This window comes from Dendrobates tinctorius, unplaced genomic scaffold, assembly GCF_039654945.1.
Source record: "Dendrobates tinctorius isolate UK_male_01 unplaced genomic scaffold, ASM3965494v1 ptg000191l, whole genome shotgun sequence".
Classification (NCBI taxonomy): domain Eukaryota; kingdom Metazoa; phylum Chordata; class Amphibia; order Anura; family Dendrobatidae; genus Dendrobates; species Dendrobates tinctorius.
Genome location: NW_027361858.1, coordinates 8,514,938 through 8,539,826, shown reverse-complemented (window position 1 = coordinate 8,539,826; position 24,889 = coordinate 8,514,938). Strand labels below are relative to the sequence as shown.

General features: G+C 40.9%; 1 protein-coding gene across 2 annotated transcripts in view; it reads left to right on the top strand.

The window, feature by feature from the left end:
* Positions 1–24,889, top strand: part of SVEP1 (sushi, von Willebrand factor type A, EGF and pentraxin domain containing 1) — a 543,713-nt gene that overhangs the window by 246,155 nt on the left and 272,669 nt on the right. For both annotated transcript variants that reach the window (XM_073552438.1, XM_073552437.1), the window contains exons 11-16: positions 12,269–12,400; positions 14,959–15,153; positions 15,249–15,370; positions 19,288–19,396; positions 19,990–20,175; positions 24,101–24,334. In XM_073552438.1, the coding sequence (XP_073408539.1) occupies positions 12,269–12,400; positions 14,959–15,153; positions 15,249–15,370; positions 19,288–19,396; positions 19,990–20,175; positions 24,101–24,334 (978 nt within the window). The remainder of the gene's footprint in view (positions 1–12,268; positions 12,401–14,958; positions 15,154–15,248; positions 15,371–19,287; positions 19,397–19,989; positions 20,176–24,100; positions 24,335–24,889) is intronic.

Sequence of the window (24,889 nt, the reverse complement as noted above, 5' to 3'; positions counted from 1 at the left end):
TCCTGCACCAATCTCAGAAGCATCTACCTCCACCTGAAATGGAAGTGAGACATCAGGTTGCCGTAAAACTGGAGCTGAAGTAAATCTCTGCTTAAGCTCCTGAAATGCTGAGATAGCCTCAGGAGACCAATTCAGCACATCAGTGCCCTTCTTGGTCAGATCAGTCAGTGGTTTGACAATACCAGAAAAATTACCTATAAATTTACGATAGAAATTAGCAAAACCCAAAAACTTCTGGAGGGCCTTCAAAGAAGTAGGCTGAACCCAATCATAAATGGCCTGTACCTTGGCCGGGTCCATTTCAATAGTCGATGGAGATAAGATAAATCCCAAAAATGAAATCCTCTGTACACCAAAGAGGCATTTCGATCCCTTAACAAACAGGGAATTCTCCCTCAAAATCCGGAACACAATCCGGACGTGTTCCACATGAGAATCCCAATCACTAGAAAACATCAAAATATCATCCAGATAGATGATCAAAAACGTATCCACATGGTCACGGAAAATATCATTCATAAAGGACTGGAAGACAGAAGGGGCATTAGTGAGCCCAAAAGGCATCACCAGGTACTCAAAATGTCCCTCCGGAGTATTAAACGCCGTCTTCCATTCATCCCTATGCTTAATGCGAATAAGATTATACGCCCCCTGAGGTCAAGCTTTGTAAACCAGCAAGCACCTTTAACTCTGGAGAATAGATCAGAAATCAGGGGTAACGGATTCTGATATTTAACAGTAATTTTGTTGAGGGAACGATAGTCAATACAAGGCCTTAATGACCCATCTTTCTTAGCCACGAAAAAAACCCAGCACCTAAGGGTGAAGAGGATGGTCCCTCCGGAGTATTAAACGCCGTCTTCCATTCATCCCCGTGCTTGTTGCGAATAAGATTATACGCCCCCCTGAGGTCAAGCTTAGTAAACCAGCAGGCACTCTTAACTCTGGAGAATAAATCAGACATCAGAGATAACAGGTACTGATATTTAACCGTCATCTTGTTAAGGGAACAATAATCAATACACTGTCTTAATGAACCATCTTTTTTGGCCACAAAGAAAAACCCAGCACCTAAAGGTGACGAGGATGGTCTAATATGACTCTTCTCCAATGACTCCTTAATATAAGATCGCATAGCATCATGTTCGGGTACTGATAAGTTGAAAAGTCGACCCTTGGAAAATTTACACCCAGGCATCAACTCAATTGCACAGTCATAACTCCTATGAGGAGGCAAAGACGCAGACTTGCTCTCACTAAATACATCAGAAAAATCAGCTAGATAATCAGGAATATCATGAGACTGAGAAGAGGTGGAGAAAACAGGAGCATCCCTAAGAACACACTGACAACCCCAACTCACCACAGACCCAGATTTCCAATCCAAAACTGGATTATGAGTTTGCAGCCAAGGAAAACCCAGAACAATAGTATCATGCAGATTATGCAGCACCAAAAATTTACAATTTTCTTGGTGGTCTGGGGCAACTCGCATTGTCACCTGGGTCCAAAACTGAGGTTTATTCTCTGCCAAAGGAGTAGCATCAATACCCCTCAAAGGAATAGGCATCCGCAGTGGCATCATGGAAAAACCACAACGTTTAGCAAAGTCCAAATCCATCAGATTCAAAGCTGCTCCTGAATCCACAAACGCCTTCGTGGAAAACGTGGATAAGGAGCAGATCAGAGTAATTGCCAAAAGAAACTTAGGTTGTATACTGCCCACAGCAAAAGTGTGTGCAAAACCTTTCTCTCGTTTTGGGCAGACAGAAATAATATGAGAGGCGTCTCCACAGAAAAAACACAGCTTATAACGCCTTCTAAACTCCTGACGTTGCGCCCTAGACAAAACCCCATCACATTGCCTAGGTTCAGACGTTTGTTCAAAAGGTGGCAGCGCCTCCCGTGTAGTTTTACATTCATGTAAACGCCAATCAACTTGAATGGCTAATGACATAGAATCATCCAGACCAGAGGGAACAGGAAATCACACCATAACATCTTTTACGGTCTCTGATAAACCCTTCCAAAAGAGAGCTGCCAATGCACTATCATTCCATGTAGTAAGGACCGCCCACTTTCGGAATTTTTGACAGTATAACTCTGCAGAATCCTGACCCTGGTTTAATGCCAACAGGGTTCTCTCAGCTTGATCAACAGCATTAGGTTCATCATACAACAACCCCAAGGCTTGAAAAAATGCATCCACATTAGTCAGAATAGGATTTTCAGGTGTCAGAGAAAAAGCCCAATCCTGGGGATCGCCGCGCAAAAAGGAGATGACAATTTTAACCTGCTGCACAGAGCTCCCCGATGAGTTAGGCTTCAAGGCCAGAAATAATTTACAATTATTCTTAAAATTCAGAAATTTAGAGCGATCCCCAGAAAACACATCAAGAGTAGGGATCTTAGGTTCAGCAGCATGTGACTGAATGAGATAGGTGGAAATTCCCTGCACTTCAGCAGCCAGCTGCTCCACACGATCAGACAATTGCTTAATCTCCATTAGGAAAAAGAAAAAAAAAATCCTCCTACGGCCCCAGAGAAAAAAGAGGAAAAAATATAAAAAAAAAATTTCTGACACATTTTTTTTTTTAACAACTTTTTCCTGCTTTTGAGTATCCAAGAATCTGCGGTATGGCTGGTGATCCTGTTATGAATGGGTCACCGAGGAGGAAAAAGCAAAACAAGCTAAGTCACAGAAAACCAGAGAGGTTGGTAACTATGCAGATTGCTGATCCCTGATCTTACCACACAACTAGCAGTAGCCGTGGAGTGTGCCTACGATGTTCCTAGACACCTCGTCACGGCCGGAGGACTAAATAAGCCTAAAGCAAGAAAAGGGAAAACTAACTGCCCCAGAGCAGACCCCAAAGGAATAGATAGCCCCCACACATGTATTGACGGTGAAACAAGATGAAGGCACAAACACAGGCAGGAAAATAGGCTGAGCAAATGATGGGGCCCAAACTAACTAGACAGGAAAGGAAAGACACTGTCTGCAACCTGCAAAAAACCCACAAAAATCATGTCCAACACTTCTGATAGCAAAATTAACCCTGAAGTCACTAGTCTTCTCCCACTATATCAGCACTCTGAAATATTCTGAAACAGAGCAAAAAGAGACCAAACTAGTAAGGGACAAAAAGCCAATTGGCAAAATACTGATAAATAAGAGTGGAAATTCAGCACAGCCCCCAGCAGGGGCTGGCTGACCACACCAAAAAACTGAATAGACCAACAAAATCAAGTGTGAACATTAGCAGAAAAACTTAGCTTTAGATGATTGGAACAGAGCTGAAAACAAAGAGCTGACAAGCCAGAAGGAATCACCAGCAACTGAATAGGGCGTCGGCTGTCTTAAATCCAATGTGAGACACCTGATATCCAATCGTCATCCTCATTCTCAGGTGGCAGATCTCCACCGATCAACTCAGCCTCTCTACCTCCTGTTACCACCAGAGGGAGTCTGGAAGGAGAGCTCAAAACTGGTGAACCAGAGAATGAACTCACAACAGTGCCCCAGATCGATGTCGATTGACAGTCATTTTGTATTTCTTCCATTTTCTTACTATTGGACCAACAGTTGTCTCCTTCTCACCCAGCATCTTACATATGGTTTTGTAGCCCATTCCAGCTTTTGTGCAGGTCTATGATCTTGTCCCTCCTTATAAAGCTCTTTGGTCTTGCCCATGTTGTAGAGGTTAGAGTCTGACTGATTAATTTTGTCTGTGGACAGGAGTCTTTTATAAAAGTGACTATGTAAGACAGCTGACTTTAATGCAGATAATGAGTTGATTAGGAGCATCTAACTTGTCTGTAGGAGCCAGAAATCTAAATGGCTGGTAGGTAATCAGATGCTTATTTCTCACTGCAAAATGCAAATAAATTTATATAATTATACAATGTAATTTTCTGGATTTTATTTTTATATTCTATCTCAATGTTAAAATTAACCTACCCTTAAAATTATATACTGTTCACGTCTTTGTCAGTGGGCAAATGTACAAAATCAGCAAGGGATCAAATACTTATTTACCCACTGTAGTTCCCAACTACAAGTAGGATAGTGGCACACTGAGGAAAAATTGCACAACAAACCGAGAAGTCCATTTTTTCAATTTGAGATGTCTTTATAAAAATTAAAAATGTGGGGCTTAAACATAATTTTAGCAGTAAAAATTGAATCATTCTTTCTTCACTGCCCAGTGGTATAAATTTCTTTGAGACACTTGTGGTGTTAACATGCTTACTGTACCCCTAGATGAATTCATTGAGAGTTGTCGTTTTTAAAATTATGTCACTTATCGAGGGATCTGGCACCTCATGGGCTCTGCCAATGTAACATGGCACCCTCAAACCATTCCAGCAAAATCTGAACTCCAATATGGCACTTCTTTCATTCTGAGCTTTGCACTGTGCCTCAAAAGTGGCACAGTGTACTCAGGAGAAATTGCACAACAAATGATTCCAGTTTGCTCCTGTTACCCTTGTGAAAAAAATTTGAGGGAAAATTGTTTTTTTCATTTTCGCAGTTCAGTGCTATAAACTTCTGTGAGGCATCTTGGGGTTATAAACTTCTGTGAGGCATCTTGGGGTTCAAAGTACTCACCACATGTCTAGATAAATTCCTTGAGGAATCTAGTTTTCAAAATGGCATCACTTGTTGAGGGTTTCCCCTGTTTTGGCAAATCAGGGGCTTGACATGCTCAGGTGAAATTGCAGAACAAATTGTAAAGTCCATTTTCTCCTGTTACCCTTGTGAAAATGCAAAATTTGGGGTAAAAGTGCATTTTTGTGGGATAAATTTTATTTTTTTATTTTCACGGTTCTACATTAGAAACTTTTGTGAAGCGCCTGAGGGTTCAACGTGCTCACCACACATCTAGATACATTCCTTAAGGGGTGTAGGTTCCAAAATGGAGTCAATTGTCAGGGAGTTTCCAATGTTTAGGCACATCAGGAGCTCTCCAAACGTGACATGGTGTCCACTAATTATTCTAGCAAATTTTGCATTCAAAAACTTAAATGGCTCTCCTTCCCTTCCAAGACTTGCCGTGCACCCAAATAGTAGTTTTCTCCCCAAATGGGGTATCAGCGTACTCAGGAGAAATTGCACAACAAATTGTATGGTCTATTGTTTCCTGTTAACCTTGTGAAAATAAAAAAATTGAGGCTAAAGTAAAATTTTTGTGAAAAAGTAAAATGTAATTTTTTTCCTTTCACATTGCATTAACTGCTGTGAAGCACTTAAAGGGTTAATAAACTTCTTGAATGTGGTTTTGAGGATTTTGAGGGGTGCAATTTTTAGAATGGTGTCACTTTTGAGTATTTTCTGTCACAGAGGCCCCCGAAATCACTTCAAATCTGTTGTGGTCCCTAAAAAAATGGTTTTGTAAATTTTGTTGGAAAAATGAGAAAATGCAAGTCAACTTTTAACCCTTGTAACATCCTAGCAAAAAAAAATTGTATCAAAAATTGTGCTGATGTGAGGTAGACATATGGGAAACGTTGAAGGCACAAAGTGGAGTGTATCTTAAAAAAATTAACGAAGTTAAGTTTTGGTCCCTCCACGTTCATAAAGGCTTTGCATACAATGCAAAGTCAGAAAAAAAATATGATAAAAAATCAAGGCTGGTCATCTATACACTCTTTAAGGCACCAACTGTAGTGTCTCATTCAAATATTGTGAACAAAGTGAAGTTATTATTTATTATTATAGCGCCATTTATTCCATGGTGCTTTACATGTGTTGTGGTACTCGACCCTCATAAAAGCTCTGCACTCAATGCAAAGCCTGCCAAAAATCACAAGCAAGGTCATCTATACACCCTTCAAGGCACCAAATGAAGTGTCTCATAAGAATTAACAAAGTGTAGTTGTGGTCCTTCCACACTCATAAAGGTTTTGTGCATAGTGTAAAGCCATAAAAAATTATGAGGAGGGTCATCCATACACCATTTAAGGCACCAAATGGATTGCATTATAAAAAAATAACAAAGTGTATCTTTGATATGCCTCCACTCATAAAAGTTCTTCACACAGTGCAAAGCCTGCCAAAAATTACAAGCTGGGTCATCCCTGCACCCTTGAAGGCACCAAGTGGACTGCCTCATAAAAAATTAACAAAGTGTAGTTTTGATCCCTCTACACTCAGAAAGGCTTTGCACACAGTGTAAAGTCAGAAAAAAAATATAAGGAAGGTCATCCATACACCGTTTAAGGCACCACGTGTTGTACCGCATAAAAAATTAACAAAGTGTAGTTGATGTACTGGTACGCTCATAAAGGCTTTGCACAAAGTGCAAAGCCAGGAAAAATCTAAGCAGGGTCATTCGATTGTCCTTAGAGCTTTGAAGGCAACAACTGATGGGTCTCATTCAAATACTGAAGTTTAAAAACACTTTATGTGCTGCTGTCATCTAGTGGTGTGGAAAAGTTGGGGCTAATCCAGGTTTTGTTCATTTTTTTCAGAGTGAGCCTTTCAGCATTTTCTGTTGACAGTCGAAAGCGCCTGTCTGTTATGACCCCCTTGGCGGCACTAAAAACCTACTTAAACAAGAAGTTAGTTGCAGGGCAGCACAACACCTCCAAAGTATAAATGGACAGCTCATGTCAGGTTTTCTGCATTGAGACCTAATAGTTGAATGTCACGTAGGAATAAAGGAGTATGCTGGTTTTGTCGGCCAGGTATTGCTTGATCATCTTTAATATCTTTTCCCTCCTTGTAAAAAATAACAATCATCAGAGCCTGTATGCTGGTAGGGTGTCAGGAAATTGGCCCAGGGCTTTGACAGTGTACCACTGCCTCAGCTGTACCTGGTGTGTGTCTCCCTCACCTTTCCTCCTTGTCTCTGCCGCTAGTTCTGTCTGATGGAAATTTTTTCAACATATTCTCCACAATGGACTTCTGGTATAGCACCATTTTAGTTGACCTTGCCCCCTCTTGAAGGAGTGGGTTTAGCAGGGTGAACAATCAGTACTCTCTTTTTTGGCCAAAATAGATACAAAGCCAAGGGTCACTGGAAAGGCAGCGGCACACCTTTCTCCACCATGATGACGACTCTCCATCTTCTCCTATTCCATTTCTTCCTCCTCATTCCCTTCCTCAGCCCATCCACATAGGAGAGATGGGACAAAGCATGTGTGGGTACTATCCTCTGTTATGCTAGCAACCAGTTCCAGTTACTTCTCCTTGGCCTCCACCTCCTCATTGATACCCAGTCCATGCTGAGTAGATAAGATGAGGCTGGGCTCAATAGTATCTCCCTATCTCAGATCTTTCTTCATCTCCACCTGATATGCATGCAAAGCTTCAGCTTTAATTGTGAGCAGCGACTGTTTAAGTAGGCAGAGAAGCGGGATGGTTGCACTGATTATGGCATCATCACCGCTTGCCATCTTTGTGGAGTCCTCAAAGTGTTAGAGAAGTGCACAAATGTCAGATATTCATGCCCACTCTTCAGCTGCTATGTGCGGAGGTTGCCCAGAATACTGACTGGAGTGTTGGAGCTGGTATTCAGAACTGGCCGCTGCTATTCACAAAGCTTTGCTAGCATGTGTAGTGTGGAGTTCCAGCACCTAGTGATGTCTCACACCAGTTGGTGAAATGGCACTTGCATGCACGCTGCAACACAGCCAGAGCAGTGGCAGCTGTAGCCAACTTACTGAAATTGATGCTAAAGTTGTGTACCTTGACCAGAAGCTCTGGCAAATCTGGGTAGGTTTTCAGAAACCACTTAACAACCAAATATAGCACATGGGCCAAGCATGGTATGTGTGTGATGTTACCAAGCTCACAGCCACCACCAGGATACAGACATTATCACACTTGACCATACCTGGTTTGAGGTTCAGCGGTGAGAGTCACAAATCTGTCTGATCTGTTATTCCTTTCAATAACTCTGCCGTGGTAAGTGATTTGTCTTTTAGACAAATTAGATTCAACAGAGCCTGTTGCTGCTTCACTGAGGCAATAGTGCAGAGCTTCCAGCAGATGTGGACAATGTGCTCTTAGATAACAAATCAGTGATGGAGGATGAGAAGGAGCAAGAGTGGGTGCAGGAACTGGTGTTGAAGGTGGAAGAAACCCTGATAGAAGCAGAGCCAGAAATCCTCATAGCACATGTTCCGTGCCAGGGTGGGACTCTGTCCCAGCCTCCGCAATGTTCACCCAGTGTGCTGTCAGGAAAATGTAGCATCCCTGGCCACGATCGCTTGTTCGCGTGTTGGTCGTTAAGTGTACAATCACAGTAACTGCATTGATAAGGGCACGGATGATGTTCCAGGACATGTGGTGCTACAAGGCGGAAATGCCACGCTGGGAGAAATGGTGGTAACTGGTTACCAAGTACCAAGGGACGGCTGTCGCCATAAGTCGGCAGAAATCCTTCATATCTACAAGCTTAAATGGCAACATTTCCATGGAAATCAGCCTGGAAATGTGCATGTTTAGCATTTGGGCCTGTGCATGATTGGCTGGGAACTTTCTTTTTCATTTCAAGGCCTGGGGTAGGGACTGCTGAATGCTGTGCTTGGACAAGGTTTTGGATGTGCCTGATGATAGTGTCTCAAAATGTGCAAAGACAGGAGCAGAATGGGAAGCATCTGTGTCAGTGTAATGGACAGGGGATTGGATAGCACCTAGCACAGGGGAAGAGGCAGTGGTGTCACCCGCTGGCACCAATCATGGACAAAGGTCCTTTGGCCCACAGAGTTGGGTGCTTCAACGACAATGTCTGATCATGCTGGTGGTGGTTAGGCTCTTAGTGGTTGGGCCCCTGCTGATCTTGGCATGACACAGGCTGCAAATGACCACTTTTTTGTCTCAGAACTCTCTTTAAAAAAATCCCAGACTGGAGAACACTTAATTCTTTGAGGGAGGAAATTCACGAGTGTCTGTGCTCTGTGTAACAGTTGCCCACCTTCTTCCTCTAGTCACCCCCACTGCATCTTCCTGCCTGTTTTTGTCTGCCAGTCTCTCCCAGCACTGCTGGCCTCACTCTGCATGCCAGCTTCACAAGTTATGTCGGTGACTTCGTCATCCACCATCTTGTCTTCCACCACATCTTGGTACGCCTGACTTAGTGAATTAACTAAAACCTGACACCATCAACTGCATCTCATCATCATCTCCCTCCTTAGACAAAATTTGCCATTCCCCACCGTCATTTTTTTGTGACCGTGGTTGCTCTAAGTTTTGTGTATCACTAAACAGAATCTCCTCCTGTCCCTCTTGAAAGATGCAGATCGAGAGGCCATAAATAGGAAATTATGTTGTAAAGAGCTCCTTTGAGTGTCCTAGTGTGGGATCACTTGTCTCCTGGAACTCAACATGGTGGGAGGAAGGAGGATTTGAGTGAGAATTAAGTGATCCAGACTATTGACTGTTGAAACTGTCCCATGTGGAAGACTGGGTGGTGCTGGCAAGCATGCTGGAAGCATTATCTGCTCTCCAACTGACCACCTGTTTTCACTGGTGTGACTTCAGAAGTGGTGTCCCGTACCTCCCTGCAAAGTGGGACAGTATGCTATGTGTCATGGATGGGCGTGTTTCTTGTGCTTCAGCAACAGGCATAGTTACACCTGCCCCACGTACTTGGCATCTGCGTGCACCATAATCAGCACTTCCACTTCCATGTCCCTTGCCCTTAGCCTTATGCATTTTCTAATTAATAGGTTTCTGGAAACCAAGTTTCCTTTATTCATTAAAACTGATTTTTTTTTAAATGAACCAAAATATTGGGTCAACTGTAGCAGACCAAGCATTTTTAAAAAATTTGAAACCACCGTAATTTTACCCAGAGCACATTAAACTGTATGGATAACTAATCGAAACCAGAAAATTTTTTTAAACTTTTTTGGAAGTTTTATAAACCAACGTAATGTAATTCTAACCATGTTAAACTCTATGAATAACTAAATTAGTCCAGAAAATGTTGATTTTTTTTTGCAGTTTTATACATCACTGTAATGTAACACTAACCATGTTAAACTGTATGGATGACTAATTCAATCCAGTAAAAAATGTTGAACTTTTTTTTAGTTTTTCATGCCACCATAATGTAACACTAACCATGTTAAACTCTATGGATAACTAATTCGATCAGAAAAAAATTTTGAACTGTTTGTTGGAGTTTTATATAACACTGAAACATGGATGATGGACAACCACAAGATGAGGGATATGGCAACAATTAGCAGACATGCACAAATATTAGATAATATAATATGAATATTTACTAATCAATTTATAAAACAAAGGAAAGGTAAACAGCATATAAGAAACAAATATAATGACAGCATCTCAATAACACCAAGTGTATACGCAGGTACACTTAAACAGAATTAGCAGTTACAGTATATGGGAGCAAAATGCAACACAATTAACCCTTTCTATGCATAAAACAATAAAATGATAGTGTTGTGCCAGTACTTTAGTAATCGCCTACTCGGAGCAGTTTTTGAACTGTCTCTTAAAGAAGAGGCCTTTTGTCATAACTAACTGGACCTCTATAAGGCTATTTATACATGTAAATATATATTTAGATGTAAGATGGTATCCCTACAGCCTGAGACTGAAATAGAAGGGTCTTTGCTGGACTAAGTCCCGAATAATCAGAAACAGTGTCCTGAAGCTCTTAGGGAATGCCAATATCTTCATTTCAGGGCTTCCCTAAGTGCTTAGAGATAAGGCCTCACATGGCCTAGCCCAAAATGTTGTGCCTTTGTTGTCCTCATCAAGTCAGCTCATGTTAAGCCGAATAACGTGTCTCAGAGTCACTAACATCAGATCCAGAGTCGCATCACTCTATCCAGACTATCTCCGGAGATGCGCAGCTTCCCTTCCACCTGGCCTCCTCCCAACTGCCCTCCAACTACCTCGCTGCTGCCCTCTACTGGCCAGATCATTTAATACATCACAAATCTCCAACAACACAGTAAACTGTGATTTACCCTTACAATACTAACTACACTACCATGTATGGAAGACTAATTAAATCCCGAAAAGATTTTTGAACTTTTTTTTGGAGTTTTATATACCACTGTAATGTAACACTAAGCACATTAAACTGTATAGATGACAGTTTAGTATTTCCCCCCCAAAAAAGTGATCACGTGCAGCAGCTATATATTTAGCAACAGACTTCAAATCCCTAAGCCCTGCCTATAGGCGGCCGCATTCTGCCACTCTCCCTGCTCCTGCAACTGTCCTTAGGCTAGAATGAAGAATGATCAGCATCAGCACTTTTTATCACCACTATTATTTAACTGCTCTCTCTCCAATCCAAACTGTTCCTGAACTGTGCAATGGTGTCAGTGTACTGAGAGTGGTGGCACCCTTGTTCTCTGATGAGTCAATCCCAGTAATTCCACTACCAAGATGGCTACGGAATTACAGTTGCTGGCAGACAATCCACACATGTTTATTGGCTGTGTAAAAGGCGCCAAACATGTAGGGTGGAGATTCAAGCTTCAAATCCAAGCACCAGTCAATGCTGGTCAAGTGCCGAGCACATCCAAGCACCCAGATACTCCAGTTATATCTAAGTATCACCAAGCACATTCGTTCATCCCTATTGATATGCAAGTGAAGCTAAATGACTGTTTGTAGATCTGAAGCCTCTGTCACTACAGCTCTATTTCTCATCCAGTGCTGCCTCCATTTGTTTGACTGACAGCTTCTATGTTGTATGACTTTAGGTACAGAAGCCGTTAGTCAAGCACGAGTTGGGGAATTGAGTTGGAGTGGCAGAGGCTTCAAATTTATAGACTCATTTGCAAATCAATTTATACCCTGAATTCTCAGCCTTGTGGAGGGACAGACTAGCAATGGAAAGACATTGCGGACTTGTCTTTGAAACAGCTACATACACATATAATTAATGCTGGGGGTGTTGAAATCCTGCTGACAGATTCTCTTTAAATAGAGACAATCTTAAAATTTGTTGAGGCAGATACAAGTACAACTAATTAACAATTAAGTAATAGTGTTAATTTAAAGTATAATGTGTAGCTTCAAAATTATGTGCAATAAATAGTATTATATATTGCTAGAGGGTTTGGTAAAATAGATTTCTACCGCAGTAACTAATTGAGAGCAACCTCTAGACTTTTATGTCTTATTTTATATTCTAGATTCTAAATCCACCTAATTTTTCATTCTCAGTCTACCTTATGAGTAAGTTAGCTATTAAATTATAAATCAGTATATCATGTATTGCAATGAATCTAAATATCTGTTCTTTCGTTTAATACACATCTCTAGGTGCCCCATTAATTATTACAAAAACCCATGCTCCAGGAGATCTTTTCCCTAAAGGGGAAACCATTGTTGAGTATGTTGCCAGTGATCCTTCTGGTAATACTAGAACATGTGACATTCAGATCGTCATTAAAGGTACAGTATGAGATCACATTAGGTCAGTAATTTGTTCTATAGATGGTATTTTCCATTTTAGTTTCTTAAAATCATGGAACATTTTACTGACTGAAATGTTACCACTACATTGCTGTCATGTGGTTCTCCAATGATTTTTGGCAAAGGGACACATAAAAGAGCTTACTATAAAAGTCCAAGACACTCATCTTAATCATTGAAATCAAGTTTTTCATTTTGTCCCATTCCCAAAGTAGTATAAAATCCAGCTCTTGGCCATGTAGCCTACCTTTAGTAACATTTCAGAAAGAATGGACTGTTGTACAGAACTCACTGGAGTTAAGCATGGTCCCGTAATAGGATGTCAACATTGTAACAAGTTAGTTCATGAAATGCCTTCCCTCCTAAATATTCCACAATCAAGTGGTATTATTGAAAAATGGAAGCATTTCGAAACCACAGTACCTCAGTCATGAAGTTTTGAGGCATATACTATATATAAAGGTTGTGAGACAGGAGCTTCATAGCATTAGTTTACATGGCCGAGCCACTGCATACAAGCCTTACATCACTAAGCACAATGATAAGTTTTGATTGATTGGTGTAAAGCTTGTCACCATTGGACCCTGAAGCAATGAAAACTTGTTATGTGGAGTGTCGAATCACACTTCTCCTTCTGGCATCTGGTGCATGAGTGAGGATTTGGCAAATGCAAAGAAGAACATGACCTGCCTGACTGTATTGTGCCAACCATAAAATTTGGCAGAGATAGATAATGCTATCAATTTGTTCTTCAGAGCTTGGTCTAGGTGACGTAGAAAGCAAGCCAGGTTCTCGCATCCAACATCAGTGTCGGACACAATGCTCTTCTGGATGAATGGGCAAATATTCCCAAAGACCCACTCAAAAATCTTGCTAAAATTCCTTCCCAGAAGAGTAAAATCCATCTAATATATAAAGCTCAATGTGTGTGTGTATGTGTGTATGTATGTGTGTATGTCCGGGATTGGCATCTGCACCGTCGCAGCTACAGCCACAAAATTTTGCACAGTCACACGTCTGGACCCCGAGAGCATCATAGGCTATGTTGTGAGGTATCACACAGGATAGGATTAGATACACTGCTCAGCAGTCAGTATCACACAGGATAGGATTAGATACACGGCTGAGCAGTCAGTAACACATGATAGGACTAGATACACAGCTCAGCAGAAAGTATCACACAGGAGAGGACTAGGTACACAGCTCAGTAGACATTATCACACAGGATAGGGTTAGATACACAGCTCAGAAACAGGATGTGCCAAAGGAGAGGACATTTCATTCCAAGAATTCCACTCATTCCATCTGATTTGTTTTTTGATTTTAAACGCCTCCAGTTTCCAGTTCAACTGCTATTTGCAATGTCCATTAACAATGCTCAGGGACAGTCCTTGAAAGTAGTAGGGATCGATTTAAGTAGTAGGGATCGATTTGCAATCTCCATACTTTTCTCATGGTCAACTTTACGTGATCTGTTCAATAGTTGGAACTGCCAAAAATCTGTTCATCTTTGCACTGAAATGAAAAACCAAACATGTTGTTTATCAAAAGGCTCTTGAATGAGTTGAAAATAAAGTACTATCAATACTTGGGTAATCGTTTAGTTAATTTGTGTTGCAAATCTGTAGTGTTGAATATATAATGTGAAATGTTTATATGTGCAATATAATCATTATAATTTGTTATAACTAACCACAGTTGGTTACTATACCCAGGCAATGCCGGGCTCTTCAGCTAGTTTTAAATAAAAAGGGAGGAGACAAACTCCATGTTAATACCTATGGATTTAGCATGAGGTGTCATATGAGCTCCTGTTGGTCTAATGTGTAGATGCCTCAAAACGTTTGGCCATATACTGTATGTGTAGTGTGGGTAAGTGTTGATTAAAGGGAACATATCAGCCAAAGAAAAAACATATTTACCTGCAGCCATAATAGTAATTTTCAGGTAAATACCAATTTAAACATGTGCTGATGTATAATTGGAAGTGTGGCTGCAGGGAGAAAATGAACTTATATTCTTCCTGCAGCTGCTCACTGCTAGTCATCTTGGTGGTACCGCAGCTGTAAACAGTAGGCACTCAGTACACATTAAGTATACTGTAATCCTGCCCACTGCTTCTTCAGTGACATCTTGTTTAGCATGCAAGCTGCAGATCAGGATATCAGTCATTGGTGTGCAGGAGTTCTCACTGCATTGATTACTGGAAGTGGAAGCAGGGAGAACATAAGTTTATTTTCTCCCTGCAGCTGCACTTTCTTTTAGACACATGCACATGGTTAAAATGGTACTTTGATATATTGCTTTTCCAGAATGTCACATCTGTTTCTGAGCCTCATCATTAGCGTTGGTTGTCATTTTATTTCTCTATCCAATCTCAGCATTTCCTAGCCTCTTAGGGTAAAAATGGCCTCCACATATAACACATATTCCTTAATCAGACAGGGCTTTGTTAATAATAACTTACTTAACATCACAAACTTTACAGAATTATACCAAACTTACATTATGTTATGCTGCTAACGTTTCATCCATAGGTTCTCCATGTGAGATTCCATCAGGGCCTCAAAATGGAGAATTTGTCTGCTCCATGGACATGGATGGTGTAAACTGTACCATACAGTGTAAGGAGGGCTTTGAAGTAGCAGAAGGTTCTGTTCAGAATTTCTACTGTACTTTAAAAGATGGGTTATGGATGCCACCACAAATAACAGATTGGCCTGACTGCTCTGGTAAGCACCATGAAGGATAATGTTGTAATTGAGAGTGTTACTAAAGAACACCTTAAGTTCTGGTAAAGTTATTCATTTACATTTATAATCCACAGTGAAACGTTTTGCTAATCATGGATTCAAATCGTTTGAAATGCTGTACAAGGCCACACGATGTGATGACACCAACCTGCTGAAAAACTTTGCAGATGCTTTTCAGACATCTCTTGGTAAAATGGTGTGTGAGTTTGCTTTTTTCCTCATTTATAGAAGTATGGATTTTACTATAGTTCTTTATAAATAATTTACAATAAGCTAGGAACAGCGACACCTTGGCAGTCTCAGTTGAAACACCTTGAAGAGGCTAAAGCAGAGATGAAGTCAACAATGGAGGTTCCAAAGTGCTTCCACAGAAGACAGTAGAAACAGCTGTGGGAAATACAGTGGGTATGGAAAATATTCAGACCCCTGAATACTTTCTGTACCCACTGTAGTTGCATGAAGATGGCCTACGGTTATATTATTATTATTTTCCTTTTTGTTATTTATGCCCCACTGACCTCACCAGAAATGTCAAAAGCTTTAATATTTTAACATACTAAATTAATCTTTAAAAAAGATTATCCAGCCAAAGAAATATTTTTCGAAAACTGCTAAGAATGCTGTAAAGTAATAAAGGGAGTAAAACTAACACTTATTAATCTCTCACCACCCTCATTCCAACACTTATACCACCAATCTTTGTTCTTTATGCTCTGGCAATAACATGTCAAAACAAACACAGCCAGTCTCTGTCTGAAATAGTAACTTCAGTGGTGGAATGATTGGTTGCAGTGGTCAGATTGTCTGCATCAACACATAAAGCACCACTCCAATGCTTTGTTTTTTTTCACCACTGGAGTGGTGCTTTAAATGTAAGTCCTCTGCCCCACGTCATGTACTCACCCTCTGGCGTCTTCACCATTTTTGGGTCCTGCTCTGGTCCCGCAGCGCCATCTTGTGAGCCCAGCTTCTGAGTGGTCATAATTGAGAAGCTAAATCACAAGCTTTCAGTGAAAGTGTATGAGGCCAGAACAATGCTCTCATAGACTTACACTGATTAGTGACCTCTGTTCTGCTCCATGAAACATTGGAGCAGCCGGCAGGTCACAAACTGTGGTAGACAGACCAGAGCAGCGATGAAAACAGATGAAAATGCTGGAAGGTGAGTATGTAAGGGGGTGGAATGATACTATTTCCTTGCTCTGCTTCCTTTAGTGTTCTTAATGTTTTTATTTATAGTAATCTGGTAGTACTGCTACATGTTGTCATGTATTACCACCCAGAATCAATGGTATTGCCACACTGTTATATGTGTTACCATTTTCTGTAAATATGTTGTGTTCCATTGTATAATGCTATATTTTAGATAGGGAAAGTGTAGTGCACCCTTTGGTCACTAGAGGGGGGCACTTTAGTATATAGAGCTCTTAGTAGGATAGGGTTAAGTGTAGGAGAGGCTGCTGGGAGGTAAGGCTAGGTTAGAAGGAAGTTAGTTCAGATGGGACCAGGGTGCCCGAAGTGTCCACATGGGCTATAGGCCAAGGACGGGTCAGCAGCCACGTAACGTTAAGTATCAAAAGTCCAAGTTATCCACGGCTATTGGACATCAGTACAGTGAGCCAGAACAGTAAAGAAGATGTGGTGACTTGTAGCCTGGGAGGACTCTCTTAGGGCTGGAGTTGGGCGGAGTGAGGAACAGAAGGATGCTGTAGCTTCACAGGGAGCAGTACAGATGGGTCAGATGCTTTTCCAGAGGCGACTAAGCCAGGTGGTGGATGATTTCGAGTCTGGAGCGAAACAGGCAGAAGGAATTGTCACCATGGTAAGGTTAGGCCAGGAAGAAGCTGGGAAGCAATCTAAGATGGTCCGGTCAGGGTACGTGCCGTTTAGAATTGTCAGCAAAGGAGGGAAAGCTGAGGAAGCAAGTAAAGACGGATGTGTTATCAATGATGTGCCAACTGTGAATATATTGTATGAAGTTGTCAGTAAAGAAACTGTTCAAGTTACTATGGACTGTGTCTCGGTTAATGGGAGTTGCCTCAGAGAGGCGCCATCGCCGCTTGGGAAGTGCCCAGGGGGACCCGAACCTGGAGACGCAGGTACGCTGAACAGTGGATTGTACTTTTCTGTGAGGGAAGGCCGGGACAATGATGCCTTAGTGTCTCTGGCCATAACTATAGTCCTGGCCGATCCTTACAAGTACCAGACAGATTTTTAACTAAAGAAGCTTATACCTAAAATGTTTATCTGAAAGTCGCCAACCTCTAACTTTATAATCAACCCCTAGATAATGAGACTGTTCACTGATCAGACATTAATAGCATATTCTAGCAATATGTTTGTGCTGAGACAACTCCTTTAACTACTAGTCACATAATATCATGGGAATAAATGCATTAAGAACTGCCTAAACAAAATAATTTAGCTTGCATTTAATTCAGTACATGGCAATTAGGGAAATTACTGCTACGTGTTATGTCACACAAAGTGAAATATAATTGCAAGTACTTACATTTCTGGCATCTTGAATAAAGTTCTTTTTTTAAATATGTGAAAAACCAAGTGAAGATCCTACAGGAGAGTGAATAATTTTAATGAGTAACTGTCGTTTATTTTTTTATTTCAAAAATCAATAGTACACATGAAAATAAAAACGTAAAATATATTATCAGAGAAATCTGCTTCTTTCTCCTCCAGGACTGATCTTTCATTCTCAAAATTCTGAATTCACAGGTAAAATCTGTCTTCAGCGAAGACAGATTGTTACATTACTGAGATAGGTGACGACAGTTGGTGCTGATGAGATTCTATGGAGAGGAGAGGGGAGACAAGGAGGAGCTAAAGGCAGAGCTCCTCCCTGCTATTACAATTCTGTTTGCACAGAACCTTGGTGAAAATGTGGCCAAATTTGGCACATTTTGGCACTTTGCGGCACATCACGGTTTAGACCTGCTATGTGATCACGTGAAGTCATTATTTCCCTCTACTCCTCTTTGGTCAGACCTCATCTGGAATATTGTGTCCAGTTTTGGGCACCACATTTTAAAAAAGACATCAACAAACTGGAGCAAGTTCAGAAAAGAGCGACCAGAATGGTGACCGGTCTGCAAACCCTGTCTTATGAGGAAAGGTTGCAGGATTTGGTAATGTTTAGTTTGCAAAAGAGAAGACTGAGAGGAGACTTAATAGCTGTCTACAAATATCTCAAGGGCTGTCACATTGTAGAAGGATCAACTTTATTCTCATTTGCACAAGGAAAGACTAGAAGCAATGGGATGAAACTGAATGGGAGGAGACACAGATTAGATATTAGAAAAAACTTTTTGACAGAGTTATCAATGAGTGGAACATTCTGCCACGAGAAGTGGTGAGTTCTCCTTCAATGGAAGTCTTCAAACAGAGGCTGGACAGACATCTGACTGGGATGATTTAGCGAATCCTGCTTTGAGCAGGGGGTTGGACCAGATGGCCCAGGAGGTCCCTTCCAACTCTACGATTCTATGATTCTATGTGTCTTAGACACTTTTTGTGGCTCAACCAAGAAATAGCATTTTTTAGAAGAAAAGCGATGGAGAAAATATTCCAGCAATCATCACAATTTAAGGGCATAAAAGAAGCCAAGTAAATTTAATAAGTGATCGTACACCAAATTTATCATCCAGAATTAGCCAAGGTGATAGATTTGACCCATTTCCAGACTCTACTCTCCAAATATTGAACTGGATTAGTAAATCTGTTCCAATGTGTTGCTGCCTGACCTTCACACCTGACACTTATGAATTTGGAAAATTTGGAAAATTCTGATAAAATGGTGCCAATTGGTACAGAATTCTATTTATTTCATAAAGTACGATCTGAAACGCAGGTTTAATTTAAATCACCTAAAGGTCCAGAAATTCTGGAGTAAATTTTAATGGAATCTATATCTGTAAGTGTTCAAGGTTAGTTTCTGGGTTTGACTGGCCTTTTTTTCCTATGGAAATTATAAGATGAAGTGAATCACAATATTTTTCTGTACTTTTAGCCAAAATAAGCATTGTGATTTGGTTATAAACTGTAGAGGTGACTTACAGTAGTTGGTGCAGTGTTTAATAGGTTGGTATTTATTTCCAGGTTCCGTCTTTCTGTAATGATGTCGACGACATTGATTGCCGGCTAGAAGATCAATACCAGCGACTCTGCCTTGAATACAATTATGATTATGAGAATGGATTTGCCATAGGTAACAGAACTATTAACACCTAAGATTTGATCATTTTTCAGTGAATTCATAGTTTTCTTCAAATGCTATAAATAATTTAAAAAAGTTATTTTGCTTAAAAAGGAATCTGTCAGCTGATTTATACTATTTAAATTGAGAGCAGGATGATGTAGGGATATTGGCCCTGATTCTCACAATGTATCACTTACTGGACTTTTTAGTGTAGTTTCAATAAAATTAGTGTTTTTTCAGCAGATTATCATACCCTTTAATCATAGTTGTGTCATGCCATGTAGTCCTACTGCTCTGTTTAAACTTTTCCCCAATCCCTTACTAGCAGCTTTCTGCCTATGCACAGTGCACACAGAAATCTGTCAATCAGTGGTTGGGGCGAGGATCAGCATTCAGAGAACTGAACAGAGAACAGCAACAGAGAAAACAGTGATTTTATCAAAACTACATTAAGCAGACCACTAAATGATACATCACTGGAATCAGAGTCTCTGGCCTTCCATCATGCTTCTCTTAGAATGCATAGCAATAACCTGGTGAACGATTAACCCCTGAAAAAAAACCCGACAAACAATAAATGTCATTATATTAACCATTTCCAGGACCTGGTGGCTGGGGGGCTGCTAACAGATTGGATTACTCTTATGATGATGTTTTTGATGTAACTGAAGATGAACTAGGTGAAAAGTCCATTACTGACACCCCATCACATCTACGAGTGAAAAGACATAAAAGGGTGAATATTCCTGCAACTGATCAGAAAGTCAAGTTTGTATTTAATATTTCAGGTAAGGCATTGATGTTCGGACATTTTGCTGATATGGGTACATGTTTTCATGGCAGTTTACTCAAAAGTCAGAGGAGTGCTGTTAAGGTACTGTCACACTTAGCGATGCACCAGTGATCCCGACCAGCGATATGACGCGGTCAGGATCGCTGGTGCATCGCTAAGTGGTTGCTAGTGAGCTGCCACACAGGCAGATCTCACCAGCGACATAGCAGGGGTCGGGGGTCGTTACTTACCTGTCAGACGCGGCGATCCTGACGTCCTCCCGCCCGCGTCCACGCGTCGCTCATCGGCGCCACAGGAAGCCCAGCAGGAAGCTGACGACGAGAAATGATCCAGGACGTTCTCGCGCAACCAGCGATGAGCAGCGGGGTAGCTGGTCGGAGGTAAGTATCAGACATAGCGATATCACTAGCAATATCGCTGCTACGTCACAAAATCGGTGACGTTACAGCAATATTGCTAGCGATATCGCTATGTGTAACGGGGGCTTAAGATCAGACTCTTATCTGAGGATCAGAAGAGGATCAGTAAGAACAGACTCTTATCTGAGGATCAGAAGAGCATCAGTAAGATCAGACTCTTATCTAAGGATCAAAAGAGTATCAGTAAGATCAGACTCTTATCTGAGGATCAGAAGAGGATCAATAATATCAGACTCTTATCTGAGGATCAGAAGATGATCAAAATATCAGACTCTTATCTGAGGATCAGAAGAGTATCAATCATATCAGAATTTTATCTGAGGATCAGAAGAGGATCAATAATATCAGACTCTTATAATATGTCACAAAAGCCAATCTCAGAATCATTAGGAACCATAGAAGTGTGAAGGAGAGAATGGCTAATTAAATCAATTATTAAACCTTATATTGTATAAGCTAGTTCAGATATGTGACAAAGATGGCGACTATATCCGGTAACAGCTCCCCTGGAAGGAACCTTTGGAATGTGAAAGTTAAGACACACTGAAGAGATCATTTATGGAGTGGAGTTGGCATCGACCTATCACAAGTTGACACTGGTTGTTCAGAAGATTGTGTGAAGTCCTTTTTCTGTCTGTTACAAGAGTCTTTGCTTTAAGAATAAAGTCCAGTCGTGAGCCATTTCTTGCTGAGAGAGGAAGTGTGTATCTGTCTCTGTGTATTAGATACATTCTTTGGCCTCTAAGCGTGCACTCAGCTTTTGTTTGGTCAGGTACAAGCAATCATATAGATCTCACTTTAAGGGATCACGCTCACAGAAGTGTTCCAGAGCTATTACCTCATAAAGTGACAGTGGTCAGAATTGAAAAAAAATGGCCTGGTCAGGAAGGTGAAAACAGGCTTCGGGGTGAAGGGGCTAATAACCAGCCAAGGTAAAGCAGACAGCTGTAAGCTGTCCTTATTTTACTAGTAAGGAGCCAATATTCTTGGACCTTCCCAGCCTATTAATATCAAAGCCAAGCTGTCTGTTTTGACTTTGCTGGTTATTAAAAATAGGGGGACCTAAAAAATGACGTGAGGTGGTCCCTATATTTAATAATAAGGAAAAGTTGAGAACTGGGGGCTGATATTAATAGACTGGGAAGGTCCATGGATATTGGCCCCTTCCCAGCCTAATAAGACCAGTCCTCAGCCGCCCCTGAAATGGTCCATCCATCAGGTGCAACAATTCCAGAGCTTAGCCTTGGATTTTCCAATTCTCCTGATGTGGTGTCCATCAGGTTAGTAGTTTCTGGGGTTGATGTCAATTGTGTAATATTGGCTGGCATCAGGCCCATGGGTTAATAATGGAGAGGCATCTATTATTAACCAAACATTTCAAAATAAAAAGACACACAGGAAAAAAAGTTTATCTGAATAAAGACCCCCAATACACTTCCTGGTTCACCAACTGATTATTAAAAAAGAATCCCCGCAGTTCTGATGTAATCCATTATGGTTCCCATGACATCCAGCGCTTCTCTACAGAAACTTATGAAGCGTCATTCTGAGAACAGAGCTTCATAGTTCACTCCCCACGTCAGTAACGTCATCGCCCGTGAGATATGACCGGGAGTGACCTATGGAGTCTCATTTTCATCATGTATCATGAGTGATAACGTCAGTAATCGCTCATAAGACGTGACCTATGGAGTGTCATTCTTGGAACGACACTTCATACAGTAGGTTGCAGTAGAGAATCACTGGATGTCGTGGGAACCACAATGGATTATGTCGGAGGTAGAGATGAGCGAACATGCTCGGTGATACTTGGATATTACTTGAGTAACTGGGTGCTCGGATGTGCTCAGCACTCGATGAACATTGGCTGGTGCTCAGATTTCAAGCTTGAAACCCCACACTGCATATTTGGTGCCTGTTACACAGCCAAGTAAAGGACAGACACAGCCATGCTCAGCACACTGACGCCGTTCACAGCTCAGGGATAGTTGTGATTGGAGGGAGAGACCAGTTATCCAGGGTTGTATGTGCACAGCTTAGCTAATTAGAGTTCTTTAGTGTTGATACTGGAGTTGATGCTGAACCATCATACTACCAGTCCTTCTAAAGACTAACCTTATGCTTTGCTGTTTGTATTAGATACATTGTGCATTTAGTCTAGGGACAGTTCCAGGAGCTGGGAGAGTGGCAGGATATAGTCTCTAGGCAGGGTTTAAGGTTTAGTAGTCCGTTGCTAAATAGATAGCTGCTGCACATGACGATATTCTTTTTTTTAAGAAAAAAATGACTATATTTTCATCCATAGAGTGTTACGTACTTTGAGTTACCTTACGGTTGTATATAACACTCCAAAAGAAAGGTTGACTTTTTTTCTGGATTTAATCAATCATTCATAAAGTATTACATGCTTTGCGCTACATTTTGGTGGTATATAACACTTCAAAAACGTGTTACATTTTTTTCTAGATTTAATTAGTCATTCATAGAGTATTACATGCTTTGTGTTACATTATTGTGGTATATAAACCATCAAAAAAAAGTAAAAAAAAATTCTGGATTGAATTAGTAATTCATACAGGGTAAGGTGCTTAGTGGTCGACAAGGTGACAAAGTTGGCAGAATCCCGCGAGACTCCTGAGGGAGCGACCAGAGGAATATCAGAGCCAGACCAACCTGGCGCAACAGCAGAGGTGGCAGGAGACTTTGGTCTGGAACAGTCTGCTTTTTCAGAACCACCAAGGCCCAAACCCAGGCTACAGCGTTCACTACTGGGGTTCTTGGAGACTGCAGACAGGAGAGCTAGGACTCTAGGTGTCCGGTACAAACCCCAAACATTACAGTTTTTCTTCACTCATCCCTTACTGAGACACTTCCACTAAACTTAAATTGCTATTTACCAGATTGTCCCTATATTTGTAGGTAAATAGTGTTTTGGACATGTCACAATCCCTTTATGTATGTTTGTTTCCTATTTTTTTTTCAATAAAACGATACTGCTTCAGTGTCAGCTTCCATTGCAATATCAGATAGTACTATCTATAGTCAGTGTGAAGCACCAAGGGGTTGTGAGGTCAGGCAGATGTCTCACTGAACTTACATAGTATTTCTTTTTGAAGTGTTAGAGATTTAGAGTTTTGCGAAAGAGAAAATCTAAACATATGGTTATTCAAACTTTAAAACAGGTAGGTGGAAAGTGAGTGAAATCCATTACAGTTAATGTGCTTTTATAGCTTTGTCTTGGTGAGAAGATTTCATAATTCACAGTGATTTGAAAGGAAAAGCTATCACATGGTATTTTGTCATATGCTAAACTACACATCTTTATGCTCAATTTCTCTTCAATTAATCTTTGTGAGCATCTGTCCAACCATTATGGGATATTGTTATTCCTACCAATGGTCTGAAGACACCTGCCAAATGTGAAATAAGTCTTCTGCATGAAAATCCTTGATCTCTTAATGTCTAGCACTATTTACACCTTATTACTATTTGCATTTTCAGCCAGTGTACCTTTGCCAGAGAGAAGAAATGACACAGTAGAATCAAACAACCAAGAGCGCCTTCTTAAAACTTTAGAGACCATAACGAATAGATTGAAGAGGACCCTTCGTAAGGAGCCGCTCAACTCTTTCCACTTTTCTTCAGAAATGATTGTAGCTGATAGTAATTCATTGGAAGAAGGGAGAGCAGTTCTCTTCTGTAGGCCCGGTTCTGTACTGAAAGGACGAATGTGCGGTAAGTTAGCTAATAATGTTCATAAATGTATATGTGCTGTGAAATTTGTGCAAAAGGGAAGGAGGTGCACCTGGCAATGACAAAACCATAGGTAAGAGTGCAAACTTAGTGGGCGATTCATAAAGACCAGCGATTCTCTTTTCTCCATGAGGGGGTGTTTTGGAGGAGGGAGTGCCTCTCAATGAATCAGGAGAGGTGCATATGTGCTGGAGTAAGATTTGTGGCATAGAGAGCGCTGCCGCTTGCCATGATTTTGATAAGCGAGGGTCACCACTCCCCATCCCGCCTTACTTTGTTGGAGCTGGAGTGAGAATGAAAATGCCAGAAGTCTCAAATTTTGAACAACCTCATGTTGAGCAAAGAAATTGCAACATTTCAAAGCTTTTTTTCTCCAGAAATCTGGCGAAAAGCTTTTTATGAATCGCCCCCTTAATAAATATTGGCCACATAATACAGTTTAGTATTAAAGAGCAGACAGTTTTCATCATAAAACACTGGCCCATCTGGCTTATTAGTAGACGTAAGCTTTAGGTTTCCTCACCTAAATAGAATCTC